The sequence below is a fragment of the Homarus americanus genome, unplaced genomic scaffold, assembly GCF_018991925.1.
Source record: "Homarus americanus isolate GMGI-L3 unplaced genomic scaffold, GMGI_Hamer_2.0 scaffold34752, whole genome shotgun sequence".
In the NCBI taxonomy this organism is placed as follows: domain Eukaryota; kingdom Metazoa; phylum Arthropoda; class Malacostraca; order Decapoda; family Nephropidae; genus Homarus; species Homarus americanus.
In genome coordinates this window covers 56430-82879 of record NW_024716675.1, presented here as the reverse complement: position 1 = coordinate 82879, position 26450 = coordinate 56430, and the positions used below count along the sequence as shown (strand labels likewise).

Below are 26450 nucleotides of genomic sequence, written 5' to 3'. Positions count from 1 at the left end.
GCCCTTCACCAGTACCACCCTTCACCAGTGCCACCCTTCACCAGTGTCTTGCCCTCACCAGTACACCACTCCACCAGTGCCACCACCAGTGCCGCCCTTCACCAGTACCACCCTTCACCAGTGCCACCCTTCACCAGTGCGCCCACTCCACAGTACCCCCCTACCAGTGCCATCCCCACCAGTGCCGCCCAGCCACTTCCAGTGCCCCCTTCACCAGTGCCACCTTCACCAGTGCCATCCACCAGTGCCACCCTTCACCAGTGCCACCTCCACCAGTGCCACCATCACCAGTTCACCCTTCACCAGTGCCACCCTCCCACCAGTGCCACCCTCACCGGTGCCTCCACCAGTGCCACCTACTCGTACCACCCTCCACCAGTGCCTTTCACCAGTGCACCCCTTCACAAGTACCCCTACACCCTTCACCAGTGCCGCCCTCCACCAGTGCCACCTTCACCAGTGCACCCTACCAGTGCCGCTTCCACCCTTCACCAGTGCACCCTTCACCATTGCCGCCCTTCACCAGTTGCCAGGTGCCTCCACCAGTACCACCTCACCAGTGCCACCCTTCACCAGTGCCGCGCTTGTGCCGCACTTCGCCAGTGCCTTCACCAGTGCCACCCTTCCGCCAGTGCGCCCGCCCCGGTGCCCTTCCTGCAGTGCCACCCTCCACCATGCCACCCCTTCACCAGTGCGCCCCTTCACCGGTGCCACCAGTGCCACCCTCCACCAGTGCCGCCCTTCACTTCAGGTACCACCCCAGCCAGTGCCCTTCACCAGTTCCCGCCTTCCAGCGTGCCTCCACCAGTGCCATCTCCATCTGTGCCGCCCTCACCAGTGCTTCACCCTTCACCAGTTGCCTTGCCACCACCCACTTCACCAGGTGCCGCCTCCACCAGTGCCCTTCACCAGTGCCTTCACCAGTGCACTCCACCAGTACTGCCCCTCCACACCAGTGCCTCCGCCCAGTACCACCCTCCGCGGTACGCCCTTCACCAGTGCCACCTTCACCAGTGCACCTCCTTCACCAGTGCCACCTTCACGTTGCCCCTCCACCAGTGCGCCTTCACCAGTTGCCTACCCTCACCAGTACCACCCCTCACCAGTGCCTCACCAGTGCCACCTCCACCAGTGCCCTTCACCAGTACCCACACCCTTCACCAGTACCGCCTCCACCAGTACCGCCTTCACCAGTACCACCTCTTCAATTCTTGCGCCCTTCACCAGTACTCCTCACCGTACCTCCTCCCATTATCAACCTTCACGGTGCCTTTACTGGTGCCGCACTCCACCAAATTGTGCCGCCCTCACTACCGCTACTACAGTGCTTGCCCTCACCGTGCCACCTTTCACCAGTGGCACCCCTTCACCAGTACCTCCATGTACCAGCCTTCACCAGTGCCTTACCGCCGGTTACCTCACCAGTACCACCCCTTCACCAGTTCCACTTCACCAGTGCCGCCTTCCACCAGTGCCTTCTTGGTGCACCATTGTGCCTCCGGTGCCTTCACCAGTACCCACCCTCCACCAGTACCTTCCCTCCGCCGGTGCCGCCTTCACCAGTACCCACTTCACGCACCCTCAGCAGTGCCACCCTCACCAGTGCCGCCTCTTCCAGTACCACCCCTTCACCCAGTGCCTCACCCCAGTGCCACTCTTCACCAGTGCCACGCTTCACCAGTGCCACCTTCACCAGTGCCGCCTCACAGTGCCACCCCTTCGCCGGTGCCCTCGCCCAGTGCCTCCACCGTGCCTCCACTCACCCTCCGCCCGTGCCCTTCACCAGTGCCTTACGTGCCACCTCCACCGTGCAGGTGCCCTTCACCAGTGCCATCCTAAACCGGTGCCACCCTTCACCAGTGCTCCCCTCCACCAGTGCCACCCATCCACCAGTGCCGCCCTCCACCAGTGCCACCCTCCACCAGTGCCGCCACTTCACCAGTAGCCTTCACCAATTACCACCTACCGGTACTTGCCATCGCGGTGCCTCCTGCAGCCTCTCCACCAGTACTTCCCTTCCGCCAGTTGCCACTTTACCAGTGCCGCCTCCACCGAACATCCTTCACCCAGTTCGCCACTCCTCCGTTACACCGCCCACTAGTTCCTCCGCCCCAGTGCTGCCCTCCACCAGTGCCACACCCAGGTTACCACCTCTGCCAGTACCATCCACTGTACTTGGCCCACCCAGTGCTTGCCTTCACCAGTGCCTTCTTAGTGCCTCGCCGTGCCCTCCACCAGTGCCACCCTTCCAGTGCCACCCTCCACCGGTTCCACCTCCACCAGTACCCTCCACTGGTGCCTCACCAGTGCCCACTCCACCAGTGCCACCCTTCACCAGTGCCACTTCCCACTCACCACAGTGCCGCCCTCCACCAGTGCCACCTCCACCAAGTACCTTCGCCAGTGCCGCCACCCAATTGCCACCCCTTCACCAGTGCCTCCACTCCTTCACCAGTGCCACCCTTCCGCCTAGCACTGTCAGTGCCGCCCTCACTGGTACCTCCACCAGTGCCGCCCTCCACCGTTCCATCCCTTCACCAGTGCCATGCCACCAGTGCCTCACCACACCACCCTTCACCAGTACCGCCCTCACTGTGCCGCTACCGGTGCCGCCCTCCACGGTGCCGCCCTCCCACCAGTTTCACCCTCCACCAGTGCGCCTTCACCAGTACCCTTCCACCAGTGCCACCCTTCACCAGGTGCCTTCACCAAATTCTCTCCGCAGGGTACCTCCTTCACCAGGTACCACCTTCACCAGTGCCGCCTCACCAGTGCCCACGCCACCGTTCCTTCCACCAGTGCGCCCTTCCATGGTGCCACCCTTCACCAGTACCATCCATTGCCGGTACCCCTCCACCAGTGCCACGCCCTTCATCAGGTGCCTCCACTGGTGCTTAACTGTGCCACCTCATAGTGCCTCCAGTTGCCAGTGCCACCCTTCACCAGTGCCGCTCTTCACCGTTCCTACCCTCACCAGTATATTGCCAGTGCCTTCACCAGTGCCGCCCTTCACCAGTGCCACCCTCACCAGTACCACCTCACCGGTGCATCTTCACCAGTACCGCCCTCCACCAGGTACTTCACCTTCACCCGCTACCGGGTGCCGCCTCACCAGTGCGACGCTACTGGGTACCTCACAGGTACCACCCTTCACCAGTACGCGCTGCTGAGTGCCACCCTTCACCAGTGCCGCCCTGCATTCCACCACTCGGTGCCCTTTACCCAGTGCCCTCCACCAGTGCCACCCTTCACAAGTGCCGCCCTTTCACCAGTGCCACGCCCACCAGTGCCGCCCTTCAGGTGCTCCTCCGCCCAGTACCACCCTTCACTGTTGCCACTTCACAGTGCCATTCACCAGTGCCACCCCTTCACCAGTGCCACCCTTCACCAGTGCCGCCCTCCACCAGTACCACCTTCCCAGTGCCCACCTTCACCAGTGCGCACTTCGTGCCGCCTTCACCAGTGCCACCCCTTCACCAGTGCCGCACTTCACCGACACCCTTCACCAGTGCCACCCTCCACCGTTGCCACTCTTTCGTACGACCGCTACCAGTGCACCTCCACCAGTGCCACCCTCACGTGCCGCCCCTTGCCAGGTACACCCTCACAGTGCCACCCTTCACCAGTGCCACCTTCACCAGTGCCACCTTCACCAGTGCGCCCTCCACCAGTGCCCTTCACCAGTGCCGCCCTCCACAGGTACCACCCCATACACCAGTGCGCCTTTACCATTGCCCACTCCACCAGTACCACCCTTACCAGTGCCACCCTTCACCAGTGCCCTTCACCAGGTACCCTTCACCAGTGCCACCCTCACCAGTGCCACCTCCACCAGTTGCCGCCTTCACCAGTGCCTCACTCAGTGCCACCCTTAAGTTCTGCACCCTTCACCAGTGCCACCTTCACCAGTGCCACCTCCCGCCAGTGCCACCCTTCGCAGTGCCGCCCTTCACGCCGGTGCCTTCACAGTGCCACGCTACCGGTGCCTCACCAGTGCCACCCTTCACCAGTGCCGCACTTCACCAGTGCCGTGCCCTTCCACAGTGCCACCTTCACCAGTGCCACCCTTCACCAGTGCCGCCTTCACCGGTGCCACCCTTCACCAGTGCACCTTCACCGTGCGCCCTTCACCAGTGCCACCTCCTGGTGCCACCTTCACCAGTGCGCCCTTCACCAGTGCCTTCACGCCCAGTTATACCCTTCACAAGTCTTGCGCCCTCACCAGTGACCACCCTTGCATGTGCCACCACCATGTGCCGCCCAGGTGCCTTCCCAGTGCCTTACCCGTGCCTTGCCGTGCGCTTTGCCTTTGCCAATTACCACCTCGCGGTGCCCACCCTTCACTGCTGTGCCAGGCCCTCCACCAGTTACCACCCCTCCACAGTGCCACCTTCACCAGTGCCGCCTTCCACCAGTGCCACCCCTCCTGGTGCCCCACTAAGCGTGCCTTACTTGTTACGCCTCCACCGTGCCACCAGTGCAGCCTCTCCGCCAGTGCCAGCCACCAGGTTACCCACCTTCACCAGTGGCCCTTTCCACAGTTACCACCTTCCACCAGTGGCACTTCACCAGTGCCGCCCTTCCACCAGTGCGCTAACCGTGACACTCACAGGTTGCCTCACCAGTGCCTTTGCGCTAGGTGCCCTTCAAGGTGCACTTGCTGGTGCCGCCCCCCGGTGCCCCTTTTAGTACCACAGCCACCTTCCGCTGCTTCGCACTCACTAGGTGCGCTCATCACCCTCCAGTGCAGCCTTCCACCAGTGCCACCTTACCAGTTACCACCCTCCACAGGTACCACCACCATTCACCACCCTTCCACAGTGCCCCTCCATCAAGTGCACTCCACAATTGCCACCTTCACAAGTGCCACCCACCAGGTGCCGCCCTCCATGGGTATTCGCCCTTCACCAGTACGCCACCGCCACCAGTGCCGCCTCTTCACCAGTGCCACCCTTCACCAGTGCCACCCTTCACCAGTGCCGCCCTCCGTAGTGCGCACCTTCACCAGTGCCACCCTTCACCAGTGCCACCCTTCCCAGTGCCACCCTTCACCAGTGCCACCCTTCACAGTGCGCCTTCACCAGGTGCCACCTTCACCAGTGCCACCCCATCACCAGTGCCGCACTTCACAGTGCCGCCCTCACCAGTACCTTCACAGTGCCACCCTTCACTTCGGTACGCCCACTCACCAGTTACCACCTTCACCAGTGCCACCTCCACCAGTGCCGCCCTCCACAGTACCACCTTCACCAATTGCCGCCCCTCACCAGTGCCCTTTCAGTGCCGCCCTCCAGTGCCGCCCTCCACCAGTGCCGCCCTCACCCAGTGCTCGCCCTCCACTGTTACCGCCTCACAGTGCCACCCTTCACCAATTTGCCGCCCTCACCAGTGCGCCTCCACCAGTGCCGCCCTCACCAGTGCCACCTTCACCAGTGCCGCCTCACTGGTGCCACTCACCAGTGCCGCCCTCCACCAGTGCCACCCCTTCAAGATTCGCGCCCTCCACCAGTGCCCTCCACCAGTGCCACCTTCACCAGAGTACCGCCTTCTCACCAGTGCCGCTGTGTGACAAGACTCACCAGAAGGGTATTACTTATACTGGTAGAATATTTATAGTAGGAGATGTAAAAGACAGGAAGTTTGGTAGCGTGTCTCGAGGTGTGAGAAACTATATTAACCAGGCTCAATTACAAGTATAGTATATAAAACACAACTACTTATTTAGCTTTATTTCAATTGCGCGGGGAATTAATGGGGAATTCATTACCTGGTGCTGATAGACTGATATGTTCGACGCCAGCACAATTAAGAATGGGCATTTCCGCTGAGTCGATCGTTGATCGAGATCACTGCACGGCCAGCACTTACTGTTATGCGTTGAATTAGGCGGCCAGATGGATTACGGCGATTTCAGCACTTTCGGGCATGGATTGAAATCAGCAGCGATAATGAATGCGAAGATTTTCTAGAAGTAGTACAAGATAGTTTTTATATCAATTCGCCTCGCCACTAAAATAATATCTCAGGTTCTCAGTAATAATGAAAATCTAATAAAGATATTTAGAGATTAAGAACGAACTGAAACAGTGATCGCAGCCATATATTTAACATAATATGGATAGCCAGGAAATTCGGCGCCAGTCCAGATTTTAGGAAGAGCTAATTCGCGGTAGCAAAGACAAAAGATGACCTAGGTCCAAAGGTGTCCCCACACCTCCAGGCACATCCGGCTTGAACCCAGTTGGTTAGCGGCTGCTTTGTGGACAGTTTGTTGAACCAATCAATAATGCCGAAAATAATTACATCCCACAAAAGAAAATTCAGATGCGATCTGGAACCAGCAAAATGATTGAATAATGAACAGATGTAGGAAAAGGTATAGAAGTTAAGAAAGGCGAAAATCACTTACTTGATTTACTATGGAACCTAACAAGACAATTAAAAAACAAGTAGGAAATAAAATTGCCAAATCAAGGTAGCAAGCGAATAAAATAACCCCCAAAAGCTTTATCAACTGCTTGCTCGAAATCAAAGGTTAGAGATACAATAAGGTCCCCTTAAAACTTGACAGGAATGGCTGATGATGAGTTAGAAATGTATGCGTTAAAATAGTCATTTTGTCCGTATTACCAAATGAAAAACTGCACCGGTTCGGGTTATAAGATTGTCATAACGACGGTATTCTGGTGGTCATCAATATTGCTAAAAATAGCGATGGCGCTTAAAAGTAGTTAACAGCTGAGCCTCGCCGTCAGCGCAGATTCAGGCGAGGTGCCATGCAGAATATTAAAAGAATGTAGAGATTGGTAATCCATTAGCGTTTTATTTAATAAGTCATTAGAGTCGGGCCTGGAGTGCCAGGAAGCGACTGCAAATGTAGTTCCGATTTTTCCGAAAAGTGATAAGTCAGCGCATCAAATTGCCTCCCCATTAGTCTCCACATCGTCATAGGCGGTGCTGAACCAGTGTTGCTGCAAAATCAAAGCCACCTTAGAGCAATTCAACTTAATTTAAATTTCTTCTCAGCACGGAGTTTCACCCAGGGCTGGCAGCCGCCACCAGGTACGCGCCAGAAGTATTTGGGCGGTAAAGATGGCGAATAAGTCATATGATATAATTTATTTAGATTCAGTGAAGCATTCGATAGAGTCCCTCATGAGATTATTGTTGATAAGGAAGGTAGAAGCATGGAATAAATTAAGATCAGTATTAAAATAGATTAGGTAACTGGTAAAACAAAAGTCAAAATGAATTTAAAAGTCCAGACTGAAATTACTGATGAAATTTCCCCCAACATTTTGTTATATTAACAATCTTGTTGACATAACTAAGCCCATTAAAATAAATTTGAATAATGCAAAGCCAGGCGTCATTCCAGACAGTAACAGACACCTTCCGAGATCTGAATACTGCCGCGTAGTCAGTAAGGCAGCAAATGAATTTTAATACCGTCAATGAATTATTACAGATGGAAGACGAATACAAACGTTAAGTATAAACTAGATTAACACAGATAGAAACTCAGTTTGTGAAAGATCTGGGTGTAATTTGTTAGCGACGACGAGCAACCGAAACAGTAATATTAGCGTTCGCGGCAAACAAACCGGATTCTTGGGTTCCATATCGTCACCGGAACTGCTGACGTTATCGCCAGAAACACCTGGCGACCAGGGCGGTACACAGCAGGATTATGCTGATTCCAGTTCACCGGGTGTCGCCATTGCATAAGTGGACGCGGGTGGCGCGGAATTGCAAAGAATGACAAAATGATCCATAATATTGAAACAGCCTCCATATGAAGACTGAAAAGCTTGAGCTTACATTCATTAGAGGCGTAGAGTTAGGGAATATGATGAGGTGTGCAAAGTGGGTAAGAAGTGAAACAAGGGTAAAATGGAAGATGTTTTGAGCTCCCGTGGCAACGAATAACTAGACAAATGAAGCGCCGTTAGATAAATTGATTCAGAGAAGGATAGGCGACACTGGTTTTGGTAGTAGAGTTGTGGATATGTGGAATAGGCTACCGAGTGCTATAGTAGGATCGGGGGTTAGGGAGCTTCAAGACTGAAAGCACATGGAGTGTTGGGATGGTGTGAAAGATCTGTATATGGCCAGTCAGCCTCCTGCAGTATCCCGCTTTCTTATGTTCTTACGTTGTTCTCGTTGCCTTTAGTGACGGATTCTTTGATGGGCGGGACAGGGCGTGGTGCTGGCCTGCCGTTATCAGACTCTGGTGAGGCTCCATCCCCTGTTGAGAGCCGGGTGGCAGTGCTGGCATTGGTGGGTCGCTTGTCCCGTCAGGTCTGGTCCAGGGTTGTTTGCCCAGGTGAGGGTATGTCGCAGGACAGTAGTGCTTTGTAATTATTGCCGCGGGTGGGTGCCAGGTGTGTTTTCTCTTACAGTTATATCGTAGGGTTACGCAAATTTAGGCAGGGTTAGGTCTTGACCTGCGGTGTGTCAGGCCTGATGTGTTAGGTACCACGCGGTCTGTCTGTACGTACTGCTTTGTGTGTGATGTAATTTTGGGCTGTAAGCTTTTGGTCTGATATTCAATCATTACACCCTCCATCAGTGCGCCCTCCATCAGTTGCCCATTCACCAGTGCCGCCCTCCATCAGTGCTGCCCTTAGCAGTGCTGCCCTCCATGAGGCCGCTTCACCAGTGCTGCCTACTCCAGCTGTTTACCCCTATCAGGTGCCCTCCACCAGTGCCACCTTCCCCAGTGCCGCCCTCCATCAGTGCGGCCTCCACCGTGCCTTCCCAGTGCCACCTCCATCAGTGCAGCCTCCACCGGTGCCACCTTTCCACCAGTGCTACCTCCATCAGTGCAGCCTCCACTAGTGCCACCTTCCCAGTGCCGCCCTCCACTTTAGTGCCACCTCCATCAGTTCCGCCTTACTTGTTGCCGTTTTTCACTTGTTGCACTTTCCCAGTGCCACCCCTCATCAGTGCCGCCCTCCACTAGTGCCACCCTCCATCAGTGCAGCCTCCACCAGTGCCACCTTCCCAGTGCTACCCTCCCATCAGTGCCGTCCACCAGTGCCACCTTCCACCAGTGCCGCCCTCAATCAGTGCCAATTTTCCACCAGTGCGCCCTCAACTGTGCCACCTCCATCAGTGCGCCGCTACCAGTGCTGCCTTCACCAGTGCCACCTTCCCCAGTGCCGCCCTCCGCTGGTGCCCTTTTCCGTCGGTGCCTTCACCAGTGCCCTTCACCAGTTTTGCAGGTTGCACCCACTCCATCAGTGCGCCCTCCACTAGGTACCACCCTCCATCAGTGACCTCACAGTGCCGCGCCCCCCCCAATGCCACCGCAAAAAGTAAGTGCGCCCTCCACCAGTGCCACCAGTGCCGCCATCCATCGAGCGCTACTACGCTACCAGTGCCGCCCTCCACCAGTAGCGCACTCCATCAATTGCGCACTAGTGCCACCTCCGCCAGTGCAGCCCTCCACCAGTGCCACCTCCCCAGTGCCCACCCTCCATCAGTACCGCCACTCCACCAGTACACCTTTACCCGAACGCCTCCATCAATTACCGCGCCCCAGTACCGCCTCCCATCAGATGCCGCCCTCCACCGCCTCCATCAATTTGGCCTCCACCAGTGCCACCTTCACAGGTGCCACCTCCATCAGTGCAGCCCCTCCACCAGAGCGCCACGCTTCCCCAGGTGCCTCATCAGTGCGACTCACCCGTGCCACCTTCACCAGTGCCCTCCATCAGTGCAGCCACTCCACTTCAGTGCCACTTCACAGTGCCGCCCTCCGCTAATTGCCACCCTCCATCAGTGCAGCCCTCCACCAGTGCCCGCCTTCCCCAGTGCCGCTTCCCCAGTGCCACTTTCCATCAGTGCAACCTTCCACCAGTGCCACTTCCCCGGTGCCGCCTCCATCGGTGCAGCCTCCACCAGTGCCACTTCCCCAGTGCACCCTCCATCAATTTGCATTTTCAGTGCTGCACTTCCCACAGTGCCGCCCTCCGTCAGGTGCCACCACTCCATCAGTGCCGCCCTACATCGGTGCCGCCTTCACCAGTTGCCGCCCTCCACTGGTGCACCCTCCATCAGTGCATCCCTCCATCGGTGCCGCCTCCACCAGTGCCACCTCCATCAGTGCGCACTCACAGTGCCACCCCGCTGCAGTGCCACCTCCATCAGTGCAGCCTCCACCAGTGCCGCTTGCCCCAGTGCCATCATCGGTGCCTCATCCAGTGCCGCCCTCTCACAAGTGCCGCCTTCACCAGTGCCACCCTCCATCGGTGCCGCCCTCACAGGTGCTGCCTCCACCAGTGCCAACCCTCCATTGTGCCCTTCTCCATCGGTGCCGCTTTTCCATCGGTGCCGCCCTCCACTAGTGCCGCCTCCACCGGTGCCCTCATCAGTTGCCACCCTCATCAGCGCCGCCCTCATCAGTGCGCCCTCCACAGTGCACGCTTCCACCAGTGCCGCCACTCCACCAGTGCCGCTCCACCAGTGCGCTCGCGTGCCGCCCTCATCCGTGCCGCCTCCACCAGTGCCGCCTCCACCAGTGCCTTGTGCCTTCACCAGTGCCGCCCTCCACCAGTGCGCACCTTCACCAGTGCCGCCCTCCACCAGTTGCCACCTTCACCGGACTTGCCCCTCACCAGTGCGCCTCCGCCCAGCCTCCACCAGTGCTGCCTCACGCAGTGCGGCCTCCACCAGTGCGCACCTTCCCGCCAGTGCCCCCTCCCATTGCCTGTGTGCCCTCCAGTGCCGCCTCCACAGTGCCTGCCCTCACCGGTGCGCCACTCACCAGTGCCCTGGCTTCACCTTTGAGTGCCTCCACCAGTGCCGCCCTCCGCCAGTTGCCACCTCCACAGTGCCGCCTCCACCGTGCCACCTTCCACCGGTGCCGCCCTCACCATTGCAGCCCTCACAGTGCCACCCTCATCAGTTCCACCCTCCATCAGTGCCTCCACCGGTGCCGGCCTCCACCAGTGCCGCGCTTCCAGTGCCGCGCTTCCACCAGTGCAGCCTCAACCAGTGTCACCTTCCGCCAGTGCGCCCTCCACCAGTGCGCCTCACCAGTGCCACACTCACCAGTGCCGCCCTCACCAGTTGCAGCCTCACAGTGTCACCCCTCCTCAGTGCCGCCTCCACCAGTGCATGCCTCAGCTGGTGCCGCCCACCAGTGCAGCCCTCCGCCAGTGCCACCTCATCGGTGGCCTCCACCAGTGCGCTTTCCGCAGGTGCCGCCCTCCATCGGTGACCTCCCTGTGCCACCTTCCATCAGGTGCCTCTTTGAAGTGCCGCTTCATCGGTGCCGCCTTCGGTTACGCCTCCACCGGCCCCTCCTCCAGTGCCGGGTTCCACCAGTGCTTCCCCACCAGTGCCGCCCTCCATCCAGTGACGCCTCCACCGGTTGCCCTCAGTGCTGCCCTCACCAGTGCCACCTTCCACCGGTGCCGCCTCCATCAGTTGCAGCCCTCCACCAGTGCCACCTTCACCAGTGCCACCTGTGCCACCCTCCATGGTGCATTTTTCACCGTTTGCCGCCACTCCACGTGGTGCCGCCCTCCGTGCCGCCCTCCACGCCCCTCCACCAGTGCCGCCCTCCACCAGTGCCGCCCTCCGTCAGGTGGCCCTCCACCAGTGCCACCTTCCACCAGTGCCACCCCTCATGGTGCGGCCTCTCCCGGTGCCGCCTCCATCAGTGCCGCCTCCACCGTTGCCCTTCAGTGGTTGCAACCTCCACCAGTGCCACTTCCACCGGTGCCACCTCCACCAGTTACACCTTCCCCAGTGCCGCCTCCTGTGCCGCTCCACTCAGCCAGTGCCACCTTCACCGGTGCCGCTCCACCAGTGCCGCCCTCCGCGGTGCCACGCTACCAGTGCCGCGCCTCCACTTCGGTGCGGCCTCCACCAGTGCCTGCCCGTGCAACCCTCCATCCAGTGCAGCCTCCACAGGTACCTTCCATCGGTGCCGCCCTCCACCAGTGCCTCCATCCGGTGCAGCCCTCCACCAGTGCCGCCCTCCATCAGTGCCACCTCCACCAGTGCCACCCTCACCAGTGCCACCTTCACCAGTTGCCGCCCTCACCAGTGCCGCCACTCCCAGTGCCACCCTCCATCGGTGAAGCCTCCACCAGTGCCACCTTCCATCGGTGCCGCTTCCACCAGTGCCACCTTCCATGCAGTGCCGCCTCCACCAGTGCCACCTTCATCAGTGCCGCCCTCCACCAGTGCAGCCCTCCACCAGTGCCGCCTTCCATCAGGTGCAGCCCTCCACCAGTGCCACCCTCCATCAGGTGCCGCCACAGTGCCACCCTGGGTACCCGCCCTCCACCAGTGCCACCCACTCACCAGTGCCGCCCTCCACCAGTGCCACCTTCACCAGTGCCCCTCACCAGTGCGCCCTCCATCAGTGCCACCCTCCACCAGTGCCACCTTCCATCGTGTGCCCTCCACCAGTGCCACCTCTCAATTACTGCCCTACCAGTGCCACCCTCCATAGTGCAGCCCTCCACCAGTGCCGCCCTCCATCAGTGCCACCCTCCACCAGTGCCACCCTCACCAGGTGCCACCTTCCACCAGTGCCCATCACCAGTGCGCCACTCCACCAGTGCCACCTTCCACCAGTGCACCCTCCATCAGTGCATCCCTCCGCCGTGCCACCTTCCATCAGTGCCGCCCCTCCACCAGTGCCACCCTCCGTCAGTGCCGCCCTCATCATTGCGACACTCCACCGTGCGCCCTCATCCTGCCACCTCCACCAGTGCCACCTCCACCAGTGCCCTTCCACCAGTGCCGCCCTCCCACCAGTGCGCCCTCCACCAGTCACCACCTTCCCAGTGCCACCCTCAGTGCAGCCCTCCACCAGTGCCACCTTCCATCATTGCCGCCCTCCACCAGTGCCACCCTCCATCAGTGCCGCCCTCACCAGTGCCATTCACTAGTGCCACCCCTCACCAGTGCCTCCACCAGTGCCGCCCTCCACCAGTGCCACCTTCCACCAGTGCCCGCCCTCCATCAGTGCCGCCCTCCATCAGTGCCACCCTCCCACCAGTGCCACCTTCCATCAGTGCAGCCCCTCCCACCAGTGCCACCCTCCATCAGTGCCGCCCTCCACCAGTGCCACCACCAGTGCCCCCTCCCCCAGTGCCACCTCCACCAGTGCCACCACCAGTGCCACCTCTGTGCGTGCAGCCCTCCACAGTGCCACCTCCATCAGTGCCACCCTCCATCAATTGCCACCCTCCACCAGTGCCACCCTCCACCAGTGCCACCTTCCACCAGTGCACCTCCATCAGTGCAGCCTCCATCAGTGCCACCTACCAGTGCCACCCTCCATCAGTGCCACCTTCCATCAGTGCCACCCTCCATCAGTGCCACCCCTCATCAGTGCCACCTCCACCAGTGCCAACCTCCACCAGTGCCACCCCACCAGTGCCACCCTCCATCAGTGCCACCCCTCACCAGTGCCACCCTCCCCAGTGCCACCTTCCACCAGTGCCACCCTCCATCAGTGCAGCCCTCCACCAGTGCACCTTCCACCATTTGCCACTCTCCATCAGTGCCACCCTCCATCAGTGCCACCTCCACCAGTGCCACCTTCCACCAGTGCCACCCTCCATCAGTGCAGCCCTCCACCAGTGCCACCCCCATTAGTACCACCCTCCATCATTGCCACCTCCACCATGCCCTCCATCAGTGCCACCTCCACCAGTGCCACCCCTCCATCAGTGCCCTCCACCAGTGCACCCTCCATCAGTGCAGCCCTCCATCAGTGCCACCCTCCATCAGTGCCACCCTCCACCAGTGCCACCCTCCATCAGTGCCACCCTCCATCAGTGCCACCCTTCAACAGTGCCGCCCTCCACCAGTGCCGCCCTCCAGCTGTGCCGCCCTCCACCTGTGCCACCTTCCACCAGTGCCGCCCCTCTAGCAATGCCACCCTCCACCTGTGCCACCTTCCACTAGTGCCCCTCCACCAGTGCCACCTTCAACAGTGCTCTCCCATCAGTGCACCACCCTCCAGCTGTGCCGCCCACTCCTGTGCCACCTTCCACTAGTGCCGCCCTCCACCAGTGCCACCCTCCACCAGTGCGCCCTCCACCAGTGCCACCCTTCAACAGTACCGCCTCCATCAGTGCCACCCTCCAGCTGTGCCGCCCTCCACCTGTGCCACCTTCCAGTGCCGCCTCCCAGCAATGCCACCTCCACCTGTGCACCTTCCACTAGTGCTGCCTCCACCAGTTCCACCCTTCAGCAGGTGCCCTTCATCAGTGCCCTCCAGCTGTGCCTCACCGCCTTACCTTCCACTAGTGCCGCCCTCCACGTGCACCTCCACCAGTGCTCGCCTCCATCAGTGCTGCCTCCACCAGTGCCACCCTCCAGCTGTGCTCCTCCACCTGTGCCACCTTCCTAGTGCGCCCTCCACCAGTACCCTCCAACAGTGCTGCCCTCCACCTGTGCCACCTTCCACTAGTGCTGCCTCCACTAGTGCCGCCCTCCACCAGTGCCACCCTCCAACAGTGCGCCCTCCACCTGTGCCACCTTCCCTAGTGCCGCCTCCACCAGTGCCACCCTCCAACAGTGCCCCTCCACCCACCTTCCACTAGTGCCGCCGTCACTAGTGCCCTCCACCAGTGCCACCCTCCACCAGTGCCTCCACCTGTGCCACCCGTGCACTTCCACCAGTGCCACCCATGGCATGCCCTCCACCTGTGCCACCTTCCACTAGTGCCGCCTCCACTAGTGCCGCCCTCCACCAGTTCCACCCTCAACAGTGCCGCCCTTCACCAAAGCAGCAGCAGGGGCAGCGGGCGCCACAGCGCGTGCTCAACAAGGTTGTTGTCGGTGTACAGAGGCGAGACAAGGTTGTATTCAAGAGTTGTGGAAGCTGACTCAGGTTGTGATACACGACAGGTTGTAGGTGTTGTTCAAGTGTGAGTTTGTGCCTCTCCCTAGGTGTAGGGTGTGTTAGTTAGTGGTGGTGTTGTCTGTATTGACGGCGGCTCTGCAGCCTCCCCCGCCCACCATCTCTACACTGCTGCTCCACCACCACCCCTCCTCCTTCCAGCAAGGTAAGACAAGAACTGGCTTCACCCCTCACCCCTCACCCGTCCTGGTGAGGCATCATGGCCGTGCTCAGGGATGCTGTTGAGATCCCTCACCTCCGCCATCACGCCTCACGCCTACACAAAAAACTAAATTTTCAAGATGATGGGGTTTATAGTGAGGCCTGATGGGAGACGTTATGGGCGTGAGGGCGAGCGGGCGTGTGTGTGAGAGACATTGGGCGGCGGGTATAACTCAGAGGCGTGGCGTGGAGTTGGTCCAGTACACGCTATTGATCGCGTCGTGTCTGCCGGTTGCCGCCGCACTCAACCCTCCTCCTCCTCCTCCTCCTCCTCCGCGACCAAGCCCCACATGGTTCCTACCGTGCCGGCTCGTGGCACTGTACAGGGGTAGCCTTCGTGGCACTGTTTCAGATCGTGGTGCACAGTACCAGTGGCGTCCTCGTGGCACTGTGCTGGTAACGTCCTCGTGGTCTTTGCCGGCGTCTCGTGGCACTGTATGCGTCCTCGTGGCTGTGCTGGTATCGGTGGCACTGGCTGGTATCGTCGTGGCACTGTGGTATCGTCCTGGTTGGCTGTGCGTGGCACTGTGGATCTCGTGGTACTTTGCTGCGTATCGTCCTCGTGGCACTGTGCTGGTAACGTCCTCGTGGCGCTACCGCCGTCGAGATCCTCGTGGTGCTGTTACCTGTAGCGTCCTCGTTGGCACTGTAGCAGTCCTCGTGGCACTGTGCGTAACGTCTCGAACAGCTGATCCTCGTTGGCACTGTACTGTCCCTCGGCACTGTGCTAATGTAACGTCCTCGTGGCCGCTGGTAATTCCTCGTGGTACTGTGCCTAGCGTCCTCGTGGCACTGTACACATCCTCGGCACTGGTAAAGTCCTCGTGGCACGTACGGTCCTCGTGGCATCTGTGCAATGCGTCTCGTGGCACTGTGCTGGTAGCGTCCTCGTGGCACTGTACTGTAATGTCCTCGTGGCACTGTACTGGTGAATCCTCGTGGCACTGCTGGTAACGTCCTCGACTGTACTGGTAACGTCCTCGTGGCACCATGCGCATTAATTCCTCGTGGCACGCGTGCTGGTAATCCTCGTGGTGTGCTGTCGTCCTCGTGGCACTGTACTGGTAAGGTCCTCGTGGTACTGTACCTGTAACGTCCTCGTGGCACTGTGCTGGTGGCGTCCTCGTGGCACTGTACTGGTAAGGTCCTCGTGGCACTGTACTGTAACGTCCTTGGCACTGTGCTGGTAACGTCCTCGTGGCACTGTGCTGTGAAGGTCCTCGTGGCACTGTGCTGTAGCGTCCTCGTGGCGTGTACTGGTAACGTCCTCGTGGCGCTGTGCTGTGCGTCCTCGTGGCACTATGCTGGTAACGCTCGTGGCACTGCTGGTAACGTCCTCGTGGCACTGTACTGGCGTCCTCGTGGCACTGTACTGGTAATGTCTCGTGGCACTGTGCTATGTCGTCCTCGTGGCACTGTACTGGTAAGGTCCTCGTGGCACTGTGCTAGTAACGTCCTCGTGGCACTGTACTGGTAAGGTACTCGTGGTACTGTGCCAGCGTCCTCGGTACTGGTAACGTCCTCGTGGCACTGTGCTGGTACGTCCTCGTGGCACTGTACTGCTGGTAACGTCCTCGTGGCACTGTGCTGGTAACGTCCTCGTGACACTGTACTGGTAACGTCCTCGTGACACTGTGCTGTAACGTCCTCGTGACACTGTACTGGTAACGTCCTCGTGACGCACTGTGCTAAGTAACGTCCTCGTGACACTGTACTGGTAACGTCCTCGTGGCACTGTGCTGGTAACGTCCTCGTGGCACTGTACTGGTAACGTCCTCGTGGCTGCTGTACTGTCTTCGTCCTCGTGGCACTGTGCTGTAACGTCCTCGTGGCACCGTGCTGGTAACGCTCGTGGCACTGTGCTGGTAACGTCCTCGTGGCACTGTGCTGGTAACGTCCTCGTGTGGCACTGTACTGGTAACGTCCTCGTGGCACTGTACTGGTAACGTCCTCGTGGCACTGTGCTGGAACGTCCTCGTGGCACTGCTGCTAGCGTCCTCGTGGCACTGTGCTGGTAACGTCCTCGTTACTGTACGCTGTCAACGTCCTCGTGGCACTGCTGGTAACGTCCTCGTGGCACTGTACTGGTAACGTCCTCGTGGCACTGTGCTAATGCTTTGACGTCCTCGTGGCACTGTACTGGTAACGTCCTCGTGGCACTGTACTGGTAACGTCCTCGTGGCACTGTACTTATCGTCCTCGTGGCACTGTGCTAGTAACGTCCTCGTGGCACTGTGCTGTAATCGTCCTCGTGGCACTGTACTGGTAACGTCCTCGTGGCACTGTGCTGGTAACGTCCTCGGCGGCTTTCTGCGTAACGTCCTCGTGGCACTGTACTGGTAACGTCCTCGTGGCACTGTGCTGGTAACGTCCTCGGGCAGCATACTGTTGCACGTCCTCGTGGCACTGTACTGGTAACGTCCTCGTGGCACTGTACTGGTATCCTCGTGGCACTGGGCTGTACTCGGCAGTGTACTGGTAACGTCCTCGTGGCACTGTGCTTAACGTCCTCGTGGCACTGTACTTAATCCTCGTGGCACTGTACTGGTAACGTCCTCGTGGCACTGTACTGGTGACGTCCTCGTGGCACTGTGCTGGTAACGTCCTCGTGGCACTGTGCTGGTAACGTCCTGTGGCATGCTAGTAACGTCCTCGTGGCACTGTACTGGTAACGTCCTCGTGGAACTGTGCTAGTAACGTCCTCGTGGCACTGTACTGGTAACGTCCTCGTGGCACTGTGCTGGTAATGTCCTCGTGGCACTGTGCTGTAACGTCCTCGTGGCACTGTACTGGTAACGTCCTCGTGGCACTGTGCTGGCAGCGTCCTCGTGGCACTACTGGTAACGTCCTCGTGGCACTGTACTGGTAACGTCCTCGTGGCACTACTGGTAACGTCCTCATGGCTGCTGGTAACGTCCTCGTGGCACTGTGCTGGTAACGTCCTCGTGGCACTGTACGTGGCATCCTCGTGGCACTGTACTGTAACGTCCTCGTGGCACTGTACTGGTAACGTCCTCGTGGCACTGTGCTGGTAAGCGTCCTCGTGGCACTGTGCTGTAACGTCCTCGTGGCACTGTGCTAGTAACGTCCTCGTGGCACTGTACTGGTAACGTCCTCGTGGCACTGGACTGGTAACGTCCTCGTGGCACTGTACTGGTAACGTCCTCGTGGCACTGTGTAGTAACGTCCTCGTGGCACTGTACTGGTAACGTCCTCGTGGCACTGTACTGGTAACGTCCTCGTGGCACTGTGCTGGTAACGTCCTCGTGGCACTGTGCTGGTAACGTCCTCGTGGCACTGTGCTAGTAACGTCCTCGTGGCACTGTGGTAACGTCCTCGTGGCACTGTGCTGGTAACGTCCTCGTGGCTGTGCTGGTAGGTCCTCGTGGCACTGTGCTGGTAACGTCCTCGTGGCACTGTACTGGTAACGTCCTCGTGGCACTGTGCTGGTAAGGTCCTCGTGGCACTGTGCTAGTAACGTCCTCGTGGCACTGTGCTGGTAACGTCCTCGTGGCACTGTACTGGTAACGTCCTCGGCACTGTCTGGTAACGTCCTCGTGACACTGTACTGGGGACACATCATGGCATCATACTCACAACAATAACATGTCTTTCTGCTTCTTGTTTGGGACTGTACTCTGCTGGGGACTGTACTCTGCTGGGGACTGTACTCTGCTGGGGACTGTACTCTGCTGGGGACTGTACTCTGCTGGGGACTGTACTCTGCTCGGGCCGCTTGGGGACTGTACTCTGCTGGGGACTGTACTCTGCTGGGGCTGTACTCTGCTGGGGACTGTACTCTGCTGGGGCCGTGCTCTGCTGGGGTCCTCACTGGGACTGCTGGGGGCGTACTCTGCTGGGGCCGTACTCTGCTGGGAATATACTCTGCTGGGCTGCTGGTGAATGTACTCTGCTGGCGACGATGCTGGGACGTACTCTTGCTATGATCCCGGGTGACCTCCTGGCTAGCACGCCCTGAGCAAGGGTCCGTACTCTTGACAGCTAGGACGCGATGCTGGGGTTTTGTGCTAGGATGCTGGCAGTTAACACATGCTAGGTTAGGTTGGTTCGGTATTATTATTATTAATAGGGGAACCCATCGTAATCAGTAGAAAAAGCCAAGTAAAGGAATAGGAAACGATAAGAGAAGAATGGGAGGGAGAGATAAAGAGGGAATGAAGGGCATAAGAAAATAAGAGGTTGGAGAAGGAGGATAAAAGAGACAGAGGAAGGTGTGAAGAATAGAAAGATTTAATAAGAGGGAATAAAATAATGATGAGAAATGAGAGAATTGAAAATAAATAATAATAATAACAGGTGCATCCAGGTAAGTTATTCCATCACACACACACACACACACACACACACACACAGAACACACACACACACACACACACACACACACACACACACACACACACACAACACACACACACACACACACACACACACACACACACACACACACACACACACACACACAGTAACTATTTAAAACTATATATTTTTTCATCACCAAAATACAAAAAATATTTACACTTTTTCGACACAAACTTTGGCTCGTCAAATTTAAATCCAAAAAATCAAGTTCTTAAAGAAGTGACTTTAGGAATTTGTAAAAGTTGAAGGTCAGGTCAGGTCAGGTTATGGGTTATAGGTCAGTTCAGGTTATGAGGGTCAGGTCAGGTTATAGGTCAGGTCAGGTCAGGTCAGGTTATAGGTCAGGTTAGTTCCAGGTTAGGTTAGGTTAGATCTGTACACAAAGTATTTAAGGTGGGTGATTTTTTTTTCGAGAATATATTATAGTGATTGCGTGATTGATATTGTAAGACACATTCATTTATTTATTGGGGTATTTGTGTTATTATATTGTTAGTGGTAACGTGAGTCTCTCTCTCTCTCTCCTCCTCTCTCAATCTTCCTCCCTTTGATTCCCTCATCAATATCTCCCTTTCTCTTTCATCTCTGGTTTATCTGTCTCTCCTATTCCCTCAGTTATCACCCTCTTTCCTTTCCTCTTCCTTTATTTTCATTTATTTGTTTCTTTGTTTCGTTAGTCGTCTGTTCTTTGTTTTCCTCTCTCTCTCTCTCTCTCTCTCTCTCTCTCTCTCTCTCTCTCTCTCTCTCTCTCTCTCTCTCTCTCGTGTGTTTGTTTTCTTTTGTTTCTTGTTCTTGTTTTGTTATTCTTTTTATTTGTTTGTTTTTGTCTCTTGGTTTTTATTAGTTTTTTCTTGTCTTCGTTTCTTCTTCCTCTTCCTCTTTTTTCTTCCTTCTCCTCCTCCTCCTCCTCCTTTTGCTCCCCCTCCTTCTCCTCTTCCTCCTCCTCTTCTTCCTCCTCCTCTTCTTCCTCCCTTCTTACTCTTCCTCCTGCTCCTCTTCTTCCTACTCTTCCTCCTCTCCGTCCTCCTCCTCTTCCCCCTCTTCTTCCTCCTCCTCTTCCTCCTCCTCTTCCTCCTTCTTCTTACTCTTCCCTCCTGTCTCTTCTTCTATTCTTCCTCCTCCTCTCCGTCCTCCTCTTCCTCCTCCTCCTCCTCCTAATCCTCCCTTCTAGTAATTATTATTTTCTCTTCCAGGTAAATCCTTTTACTCGCTGGTCTGGACAGTGGACCACTACCCTTAAGTGCACTTTTGTAAGTATATGACCCTTACTACACTACCCTTAAGTGCACTTTTGTAAGTTATGACCATACTTTACACTACCCTTAAGTGCACTTTTGTAAGTATATGACCCTAAGTACACTTTTGTAAGTATATGACCCATACTTCCACTACCCTTAAGTACACTTTTGTAGAGTATATGACCCTACTTTACACTACCCTTAAGTGCACTTTTGTAAGTATATGACCATACTTTACACTACCCATAAGTACACTTTTGTAAGTATATTTGACCCTAAGTACACTTTTGTAAGTATATGATTACTACACTACCCTAAGTACACTTTGTAAGTATATGACCCCTTTACACTACCCTTAAGTTCACTTGTAAGTATATGACCATACTTTACACTTCCATTAGTACACTTTTGTAAGTATATGACCCTTACTTTAAACCTTTGTAAGTACAGTATTTGTGTTTTTAAGTTAATACCCTTTACTTTATACCTCTGTAGGTGAACTTTTATCTAGTAATTAATGATAAGTTTATTCCTCCTCGGTATTTGTAAGTAAACTTTCCTTACTTATAACTTTTGTAAGTAATTTTATAACTGGGGCCATATTTACGTATAAGTAATTACATGTCAGGTTTAAGTAACCCATTTGTAAGTAAATTTAATACACCTCTTAAGTGATGTCTTTATAAAGTGTATTTGGTATAAGTAGACTGACGCCATAGTTTTGACGCACCCTCTACCGCTACTACTGGCTCGAGGAAGTCGTAGTCAGGGCTGCAAACCGAACGATCCCTCTGGTATAGTGATGTTAAGTATAGTGATGGTAAATATAGTGTTGTGAAGTTACTAAAAAAACCTGTATCATGCATATATTCTCTCAAATATTACATCATGAACTGTTATTCGTACAATCAACGAAGCTTCGAGTTACCACATTGTACCACTGAACGAGGGGTGGGTGAGGCGTTCGGTATTAAGCCGAGGCTACGACTTCCATCGAGTCAGCAGTAGGGGTAGAGGGTGCACTATGGCGCGTGACTGTACATGGTATAAGTAGTCGGTTGTGTTTGTAAGTATTAAGTAACACGATGGTTTGCTAGAATCCACTTGTATGCGGGTATGATGGACGCTAATTGGCTCCAGGTGTAGTGCTCCAGGTGTAGTCTCCAGGTGTAGGGCTCCAGGTGCTGTGTTCCAGGTGTAGGGCCCCAGGTGTAGTGCTCCAGGTGTAGGGCTCCAGGTGTGGTGTTCCAGGTGGGGCTCAGGTGTAGTGCTCCAGGTGTAGTGCTCCAGGTGTAGGGCTCAGGTGTAGTGCTCCCATGTGTAGTGCTCAGGTGTAGTGCTCAGGTGTGCTCAGGTGTGGGGCTCCAATGTGTAGTGCTCAGGTGTAGTGCTCCAGGTGTAGGGCTCCAGGTTTGAGTGCTTCAGGTGTAGTGCTCAGGTGTGGGGCTACAGGTGTAGTGCTCAGGTGTGGTGCTCCCAGGTGTACGGCTCAGGTGTGGGGCTCCAGGTGTAGTGCTCCAGGTGTACAGCTCCAGGGTGTAGTGCTCAGGTGTAGTGCTCCAGATGTAGGGCTCTGGGTGTAGTGCTCCAGGTGTAGTGCTCCAGGTGTGGGGCCAGGTGTGCCTCAGGTGTGGGGCTCCAGGTGTGGTGCTCCAGGTGTGGGGCTCCAATGTGTGGTGCTCCCAGGTGTAGGGCTCCAGGTGTAGTGCTCAGGTGTAGGGCTCCAGGTGTGGGGCTCCAATGTGTGTAGTGCTCAGGTGTAGTGCTCAGGTGTAGTGCTCCAGGTGTAGGGCTCCAATGTGTAGTGCTCAGGTGTGGGGCTCCAGGTGTAGTGCTCAGGTGTGGGGCTCCAATGTGTAGTGCTCAGGTGTAGGGCTCCAGGTGTAGTGCTCCCATGTGTAGTGCTCCAGATGTAGTGCTCCAGGTGTGCTCAGGTGTAGGGCTCCAGGTGTGGTGCTCCAGGTGTGGTGTCATGTGTGCTCCAGGTGTAGTGCTCCAGAGTGTGCAGCTAGGTGTAGTGCTCAGGTGTAGTGCTCAGGTGTGCAGCCAGGTGTAGTGCTCCAGATGTAGGGCTCAGATGTGGGGCTCAGGTGTAGTGCTCAGGTGGAATGCTCCAGGTGGAATTGCTCAGGTGTAGGGCTCCAGGTGTAGGGCTCCAGGTGTGGTGCTCCCATGTGTGGTGCTCCAGGTGTGGGGCTCCAGGTGTGGTACTCCAGGTGTAGGGCTCAGGTGTGGTGCTCGGGTGGTGCTCCGGGTGTACTGCTCCAGGTGTAGTGCTCAGGTGTGGTGCTCCAGGTGTAGTGCTCCAGGTGTACTGCTCAGGTGTAGTGCTCAGGTGTAGTGCTCAGGTGTAGTGCTCCAGGTGTAGTGCTCAGGTGTAGTGCTCCTGGTGTAGTGCTCCAGGTGTAGTGCTCCAGGTGTAGTGCTCCAGGTGTAGTGCTCAGGTGTAGTACTCAGGTGTAGGGCTCAGGTGTAGTGCTCAGGTGTGGTGCTCAGTGAGTGCTCTGGTGTAGTGCCAGGTGTAGTGCTCCAGGTGTAGTTTTCTCGTAATGATAAACCTCCATCTCCATAAATTAAAGAGTGGAGGCTGCCTCACCTCTGGCCTGGGAGGAGGAGGAGGAAGAGAGGGTGGGTGGAGGAGAGGAAGAAAAGGGTGGTGGAGGAGGAGGAGAAGGAAGATGAGAGGGTGGAGGAGGAGGAGAGGAGGTGGGTGGAGGAGAGGAAGAAAAGGGTGGTGGAGGAGGAGGAGGAGAAGAGGAAGATGAGAGGGTGGAGGAGGAGGAGAGGAAGAGGGGTGGGTGGAGGAGAGGAAGAAAAGAGGGTGGTGGAGGAGGAGGAGAAGAGAAGATGAGAGGTGGGAGGAGGAGATGAGGAAGATGAGAGGGTGGAGGAGGAGGAGAGGAAGAGATGGGTGGAGGAGGGAAAGAGGGGTGGGGAGGGGAGGGGGAGGAAGATGAGAGGGTGGAGGAGGAGGAGAGGAAGAGGTGGGTGGAGGAGAGGAAGAAAAGAGGGGTGGTGGAGGAGGAGGGAGGAGAAGAGGAAGATGAGAGGGTGGAGGAGGAGGAGAGGAGGAAGAATAAGGAAAGGGGGAAGGAAGAACCTTTGTGGTGCTGATTACAATAATAATTATCAAGAACATTAATTCTACCTCAACGACCTCCAACTACGTCTAGTGACCTCAACACTCCTCCAAGGCCTCAGGAACCCTTCCAAAGGCCTCCGAGCCTCAAAGGCCTCAGACCCCTCCAAATGCCTCCAGACCCCTCCAAAGGCCTCCAGACCCTCAAGACCTCCACCCCTCCAAAGACCTCCAGACCCCTCCAAAGACCTCCAGACCCCTCCAAAGACTCCAGACCCCTCCAGCCTCCAGCCCCTCCAAAGACCTCCAGACCCTCCAAAGGCCTCCAGACCCCTCCAAAGACCTCCAGACCCTCAAGGCCTCCAGACCCCTCCAGGCATCCAGAACCCTCCAAGGCCTCCAGACCCTCAATTATCCAGTAACCTCTACACACCTCCAGTAACCTTCAAACTCCTCCCTACGACTCCAACGACCCTGCCTCCCAACACTCCTTCTCCACCCTCCTTCCTCCTCCTCACTCTTCCTCTTCCCTCCTCCCCCTCACTCTTCCTCTCCCCTCTCCCCCTCTTCCTCACTCTTCCTCTTCCCCTCCTCCCTCTCTCCCTCCTCCTCTTCCCTCCTCCTCCCCTCCCCTCCCTCTTCCCCTCTCCTTCTCCTCACTCTTCCTCTTCCCTCTCCTCTTCCTCCCCTCCTCCTCCCCCTCCTCCCCTCTCCTCCTCCCTCCTCCCTCCTCACTCTTCCCTTCCCTCTCCTCATTCTCTTCCCTCCTCTTCCCTCTTCCTCTCCCTCTCCTCCTCCTCACCTTCCTCCCCCTCCTCCTCCCTCCTCCTCCTCCCTCTCCTCTTCCTCCTCCTCCCCTCTTCCCTCCTCCCTCTCCTCCTCGTCCTTCCCCTCTTCCCTCCCTCCTCCCTCCTCCTCCATCTCTTTCTCCTCCCTCACCTCTCCTTCCTCCTCCTTCCCTCCTCCTCCTCCCTCCTCCTCCCTCTCTCTCCCCTCTTCCTCCCTCCTCACCCTCTTCCTCCTCCCCCTCCCTCCTCCTTCCCTCTTCCTCCCTCCCCCTCTCCTCCTTCTCCCTCCTCCTCCTTCCCTCTCTTCCTCCTCCTCCTCCCTCTTCCTCTCTTCCCCTCTCCTCCTTCCCTCTCTTCCCTCCCTCCTCCCTCTTCCTCTTCCCCTCCTCCTCCTCCCCCTCCTCTCCTCCCTCCCTCTCCTCCTCCTCCTTCCCTCTCCTCCTCCTCCCCCCTCCTCTTCCCTCTCCTCCTCCCCTCTCTTCCTCCCTCTCCTCCTCCCTCCTCTCCTCTCCCTCTCCTCCTCCTCCCTTCTCCTCCTCCTCACTCCCTCTTCCTCTCCTCCCTCACTCTTCCCTCCTCCTCCCCCTCCTCTTCCCCTCTTCCCTCCCTCCTCCTCCCTCTTCCTCTCCCTCCCTCCTCCCTCCTCCTCTCCCTCTCCCTCCCTCCCTCCTCTTCCTCTTCCCTCTCCTCTTCCCCTCTCCCCTCTTCCCTCTCCCTCCTCCTCCTCCTCCTCCCTCCTCCTCCTCCCTCTCCTCCTCTTCCTCCCTCTCCTCCTCTCCCTCTCCTCCTCCCTCCTCTTCCTCTCCCTCCTCCTCCTCTCCTCCTCCTCCTCCCTCCCCCTCCTCCTCCTCCCTTACACCAACACAGTCAAGTCCTCGAAAATCGGTCATTGGAAAATCCTGGAATCGAGTAGAGGTGTGGTGGAGGGTGGTAATTGATCCATGGCAGTTGTACCCTTCCCCTTCCTCCTTCCCCCTTCCTCCTCCCCTTCCTCCTTCCCCTTCCTCCTTCCCCCTTCCTCCTTCCTCTTACCCCGTCTCTTCCCTTACCCTTAACCCCCCTTAACCCTCTTCCTCTCATTTCCCTCATCCCTTAACCCTTCCCCCTTTACTCCCAACCCCTTTCCCATTACCTCTATTCATCCTCCTTAACCCCTTACGCTCTTCTTCCCCTTATTTCATCCATTCAACCCCTCCCTTTCCCTCAACCCCATCCCTTCTCCCCTTTCCCCCATCCTTCTACCCTTCCATCTCTCCCTGCTACTCCCTTCCCAACCCACCTCCTCCTCCTCCCCTTCCAATCCACCCCCTCTCCTCCTCCACCCCTCCTTCCATTGTACCACACCCTGCTCCTTCACCTTCATCCCATTCCCCTTTCCCCTCTCCTCCCCATTTCTTCACCCCCCTCATCCTTCTCCTCCTCTCCCCCTCTGATATCCTGAACTAGAACCAACCTCCCTCCCCCTCCTCCTCCCCTCCCCCTCACCTCCTCCCCCTCCTCACCTCACCCCTCCCTCACCACCTCACCTCACCTCTCACCTCTCCTCACCACTCCACACCACCCCACACCATCTCACCACCTCACCACTTCTTCATCTCCTCCCTCACCACCCTCACCTCACCACCCCACACCACCTCTCACCACCTCACCACCTCCTCTCTCACCACTCCTCACCTACCACCTCCTCATCTCTCCGAGGCAAAAACATGTTGGGAGTGAGGGGGGTAGGGAGTGATCTACGCTGGAACCCTTACACCTGCCACCCACCCACCTGCTGCTCTGCCACCCCCTGCTGCTCTGCCACCCACCTGCTGCTCTGTCACCCCACCCACCTGCTGCTCTGTCACCCACCCACCTGCTGCTCT

General features: G+C 57.2%; 1 protein-coding gene across 1 annotated transcript; it reads left to right on the top strand.

The window, feature by feature from the left end:
* Positions 1-429: 429 nt before the first annotated feature.
* Positions 430-24219, top strand: LOC121858188 (mucin-5AC-like; the record flags this gene model as incomplete). Its single annotated transcript, XM_042354404.1, has 14 exons — positions 430-983; positions 1107-1843; positions 1997-2391; positions 2542-3140; positions 3748-4676; positions 5390-5586; positions 8174-8326; positions 8573-8793; positions 9119-10560; positions 10824-11491; positions 11597-11925; positions 14659-14906; positions 15427-15913; positions 23920-24219. Coding segments are annotated over 14 exons (7259 nt in total), but the record flags the coding sequence as incomplete, so codon positions are not given.
* Positions 24220-26450: the final 2231 nt, after the last annotated feature.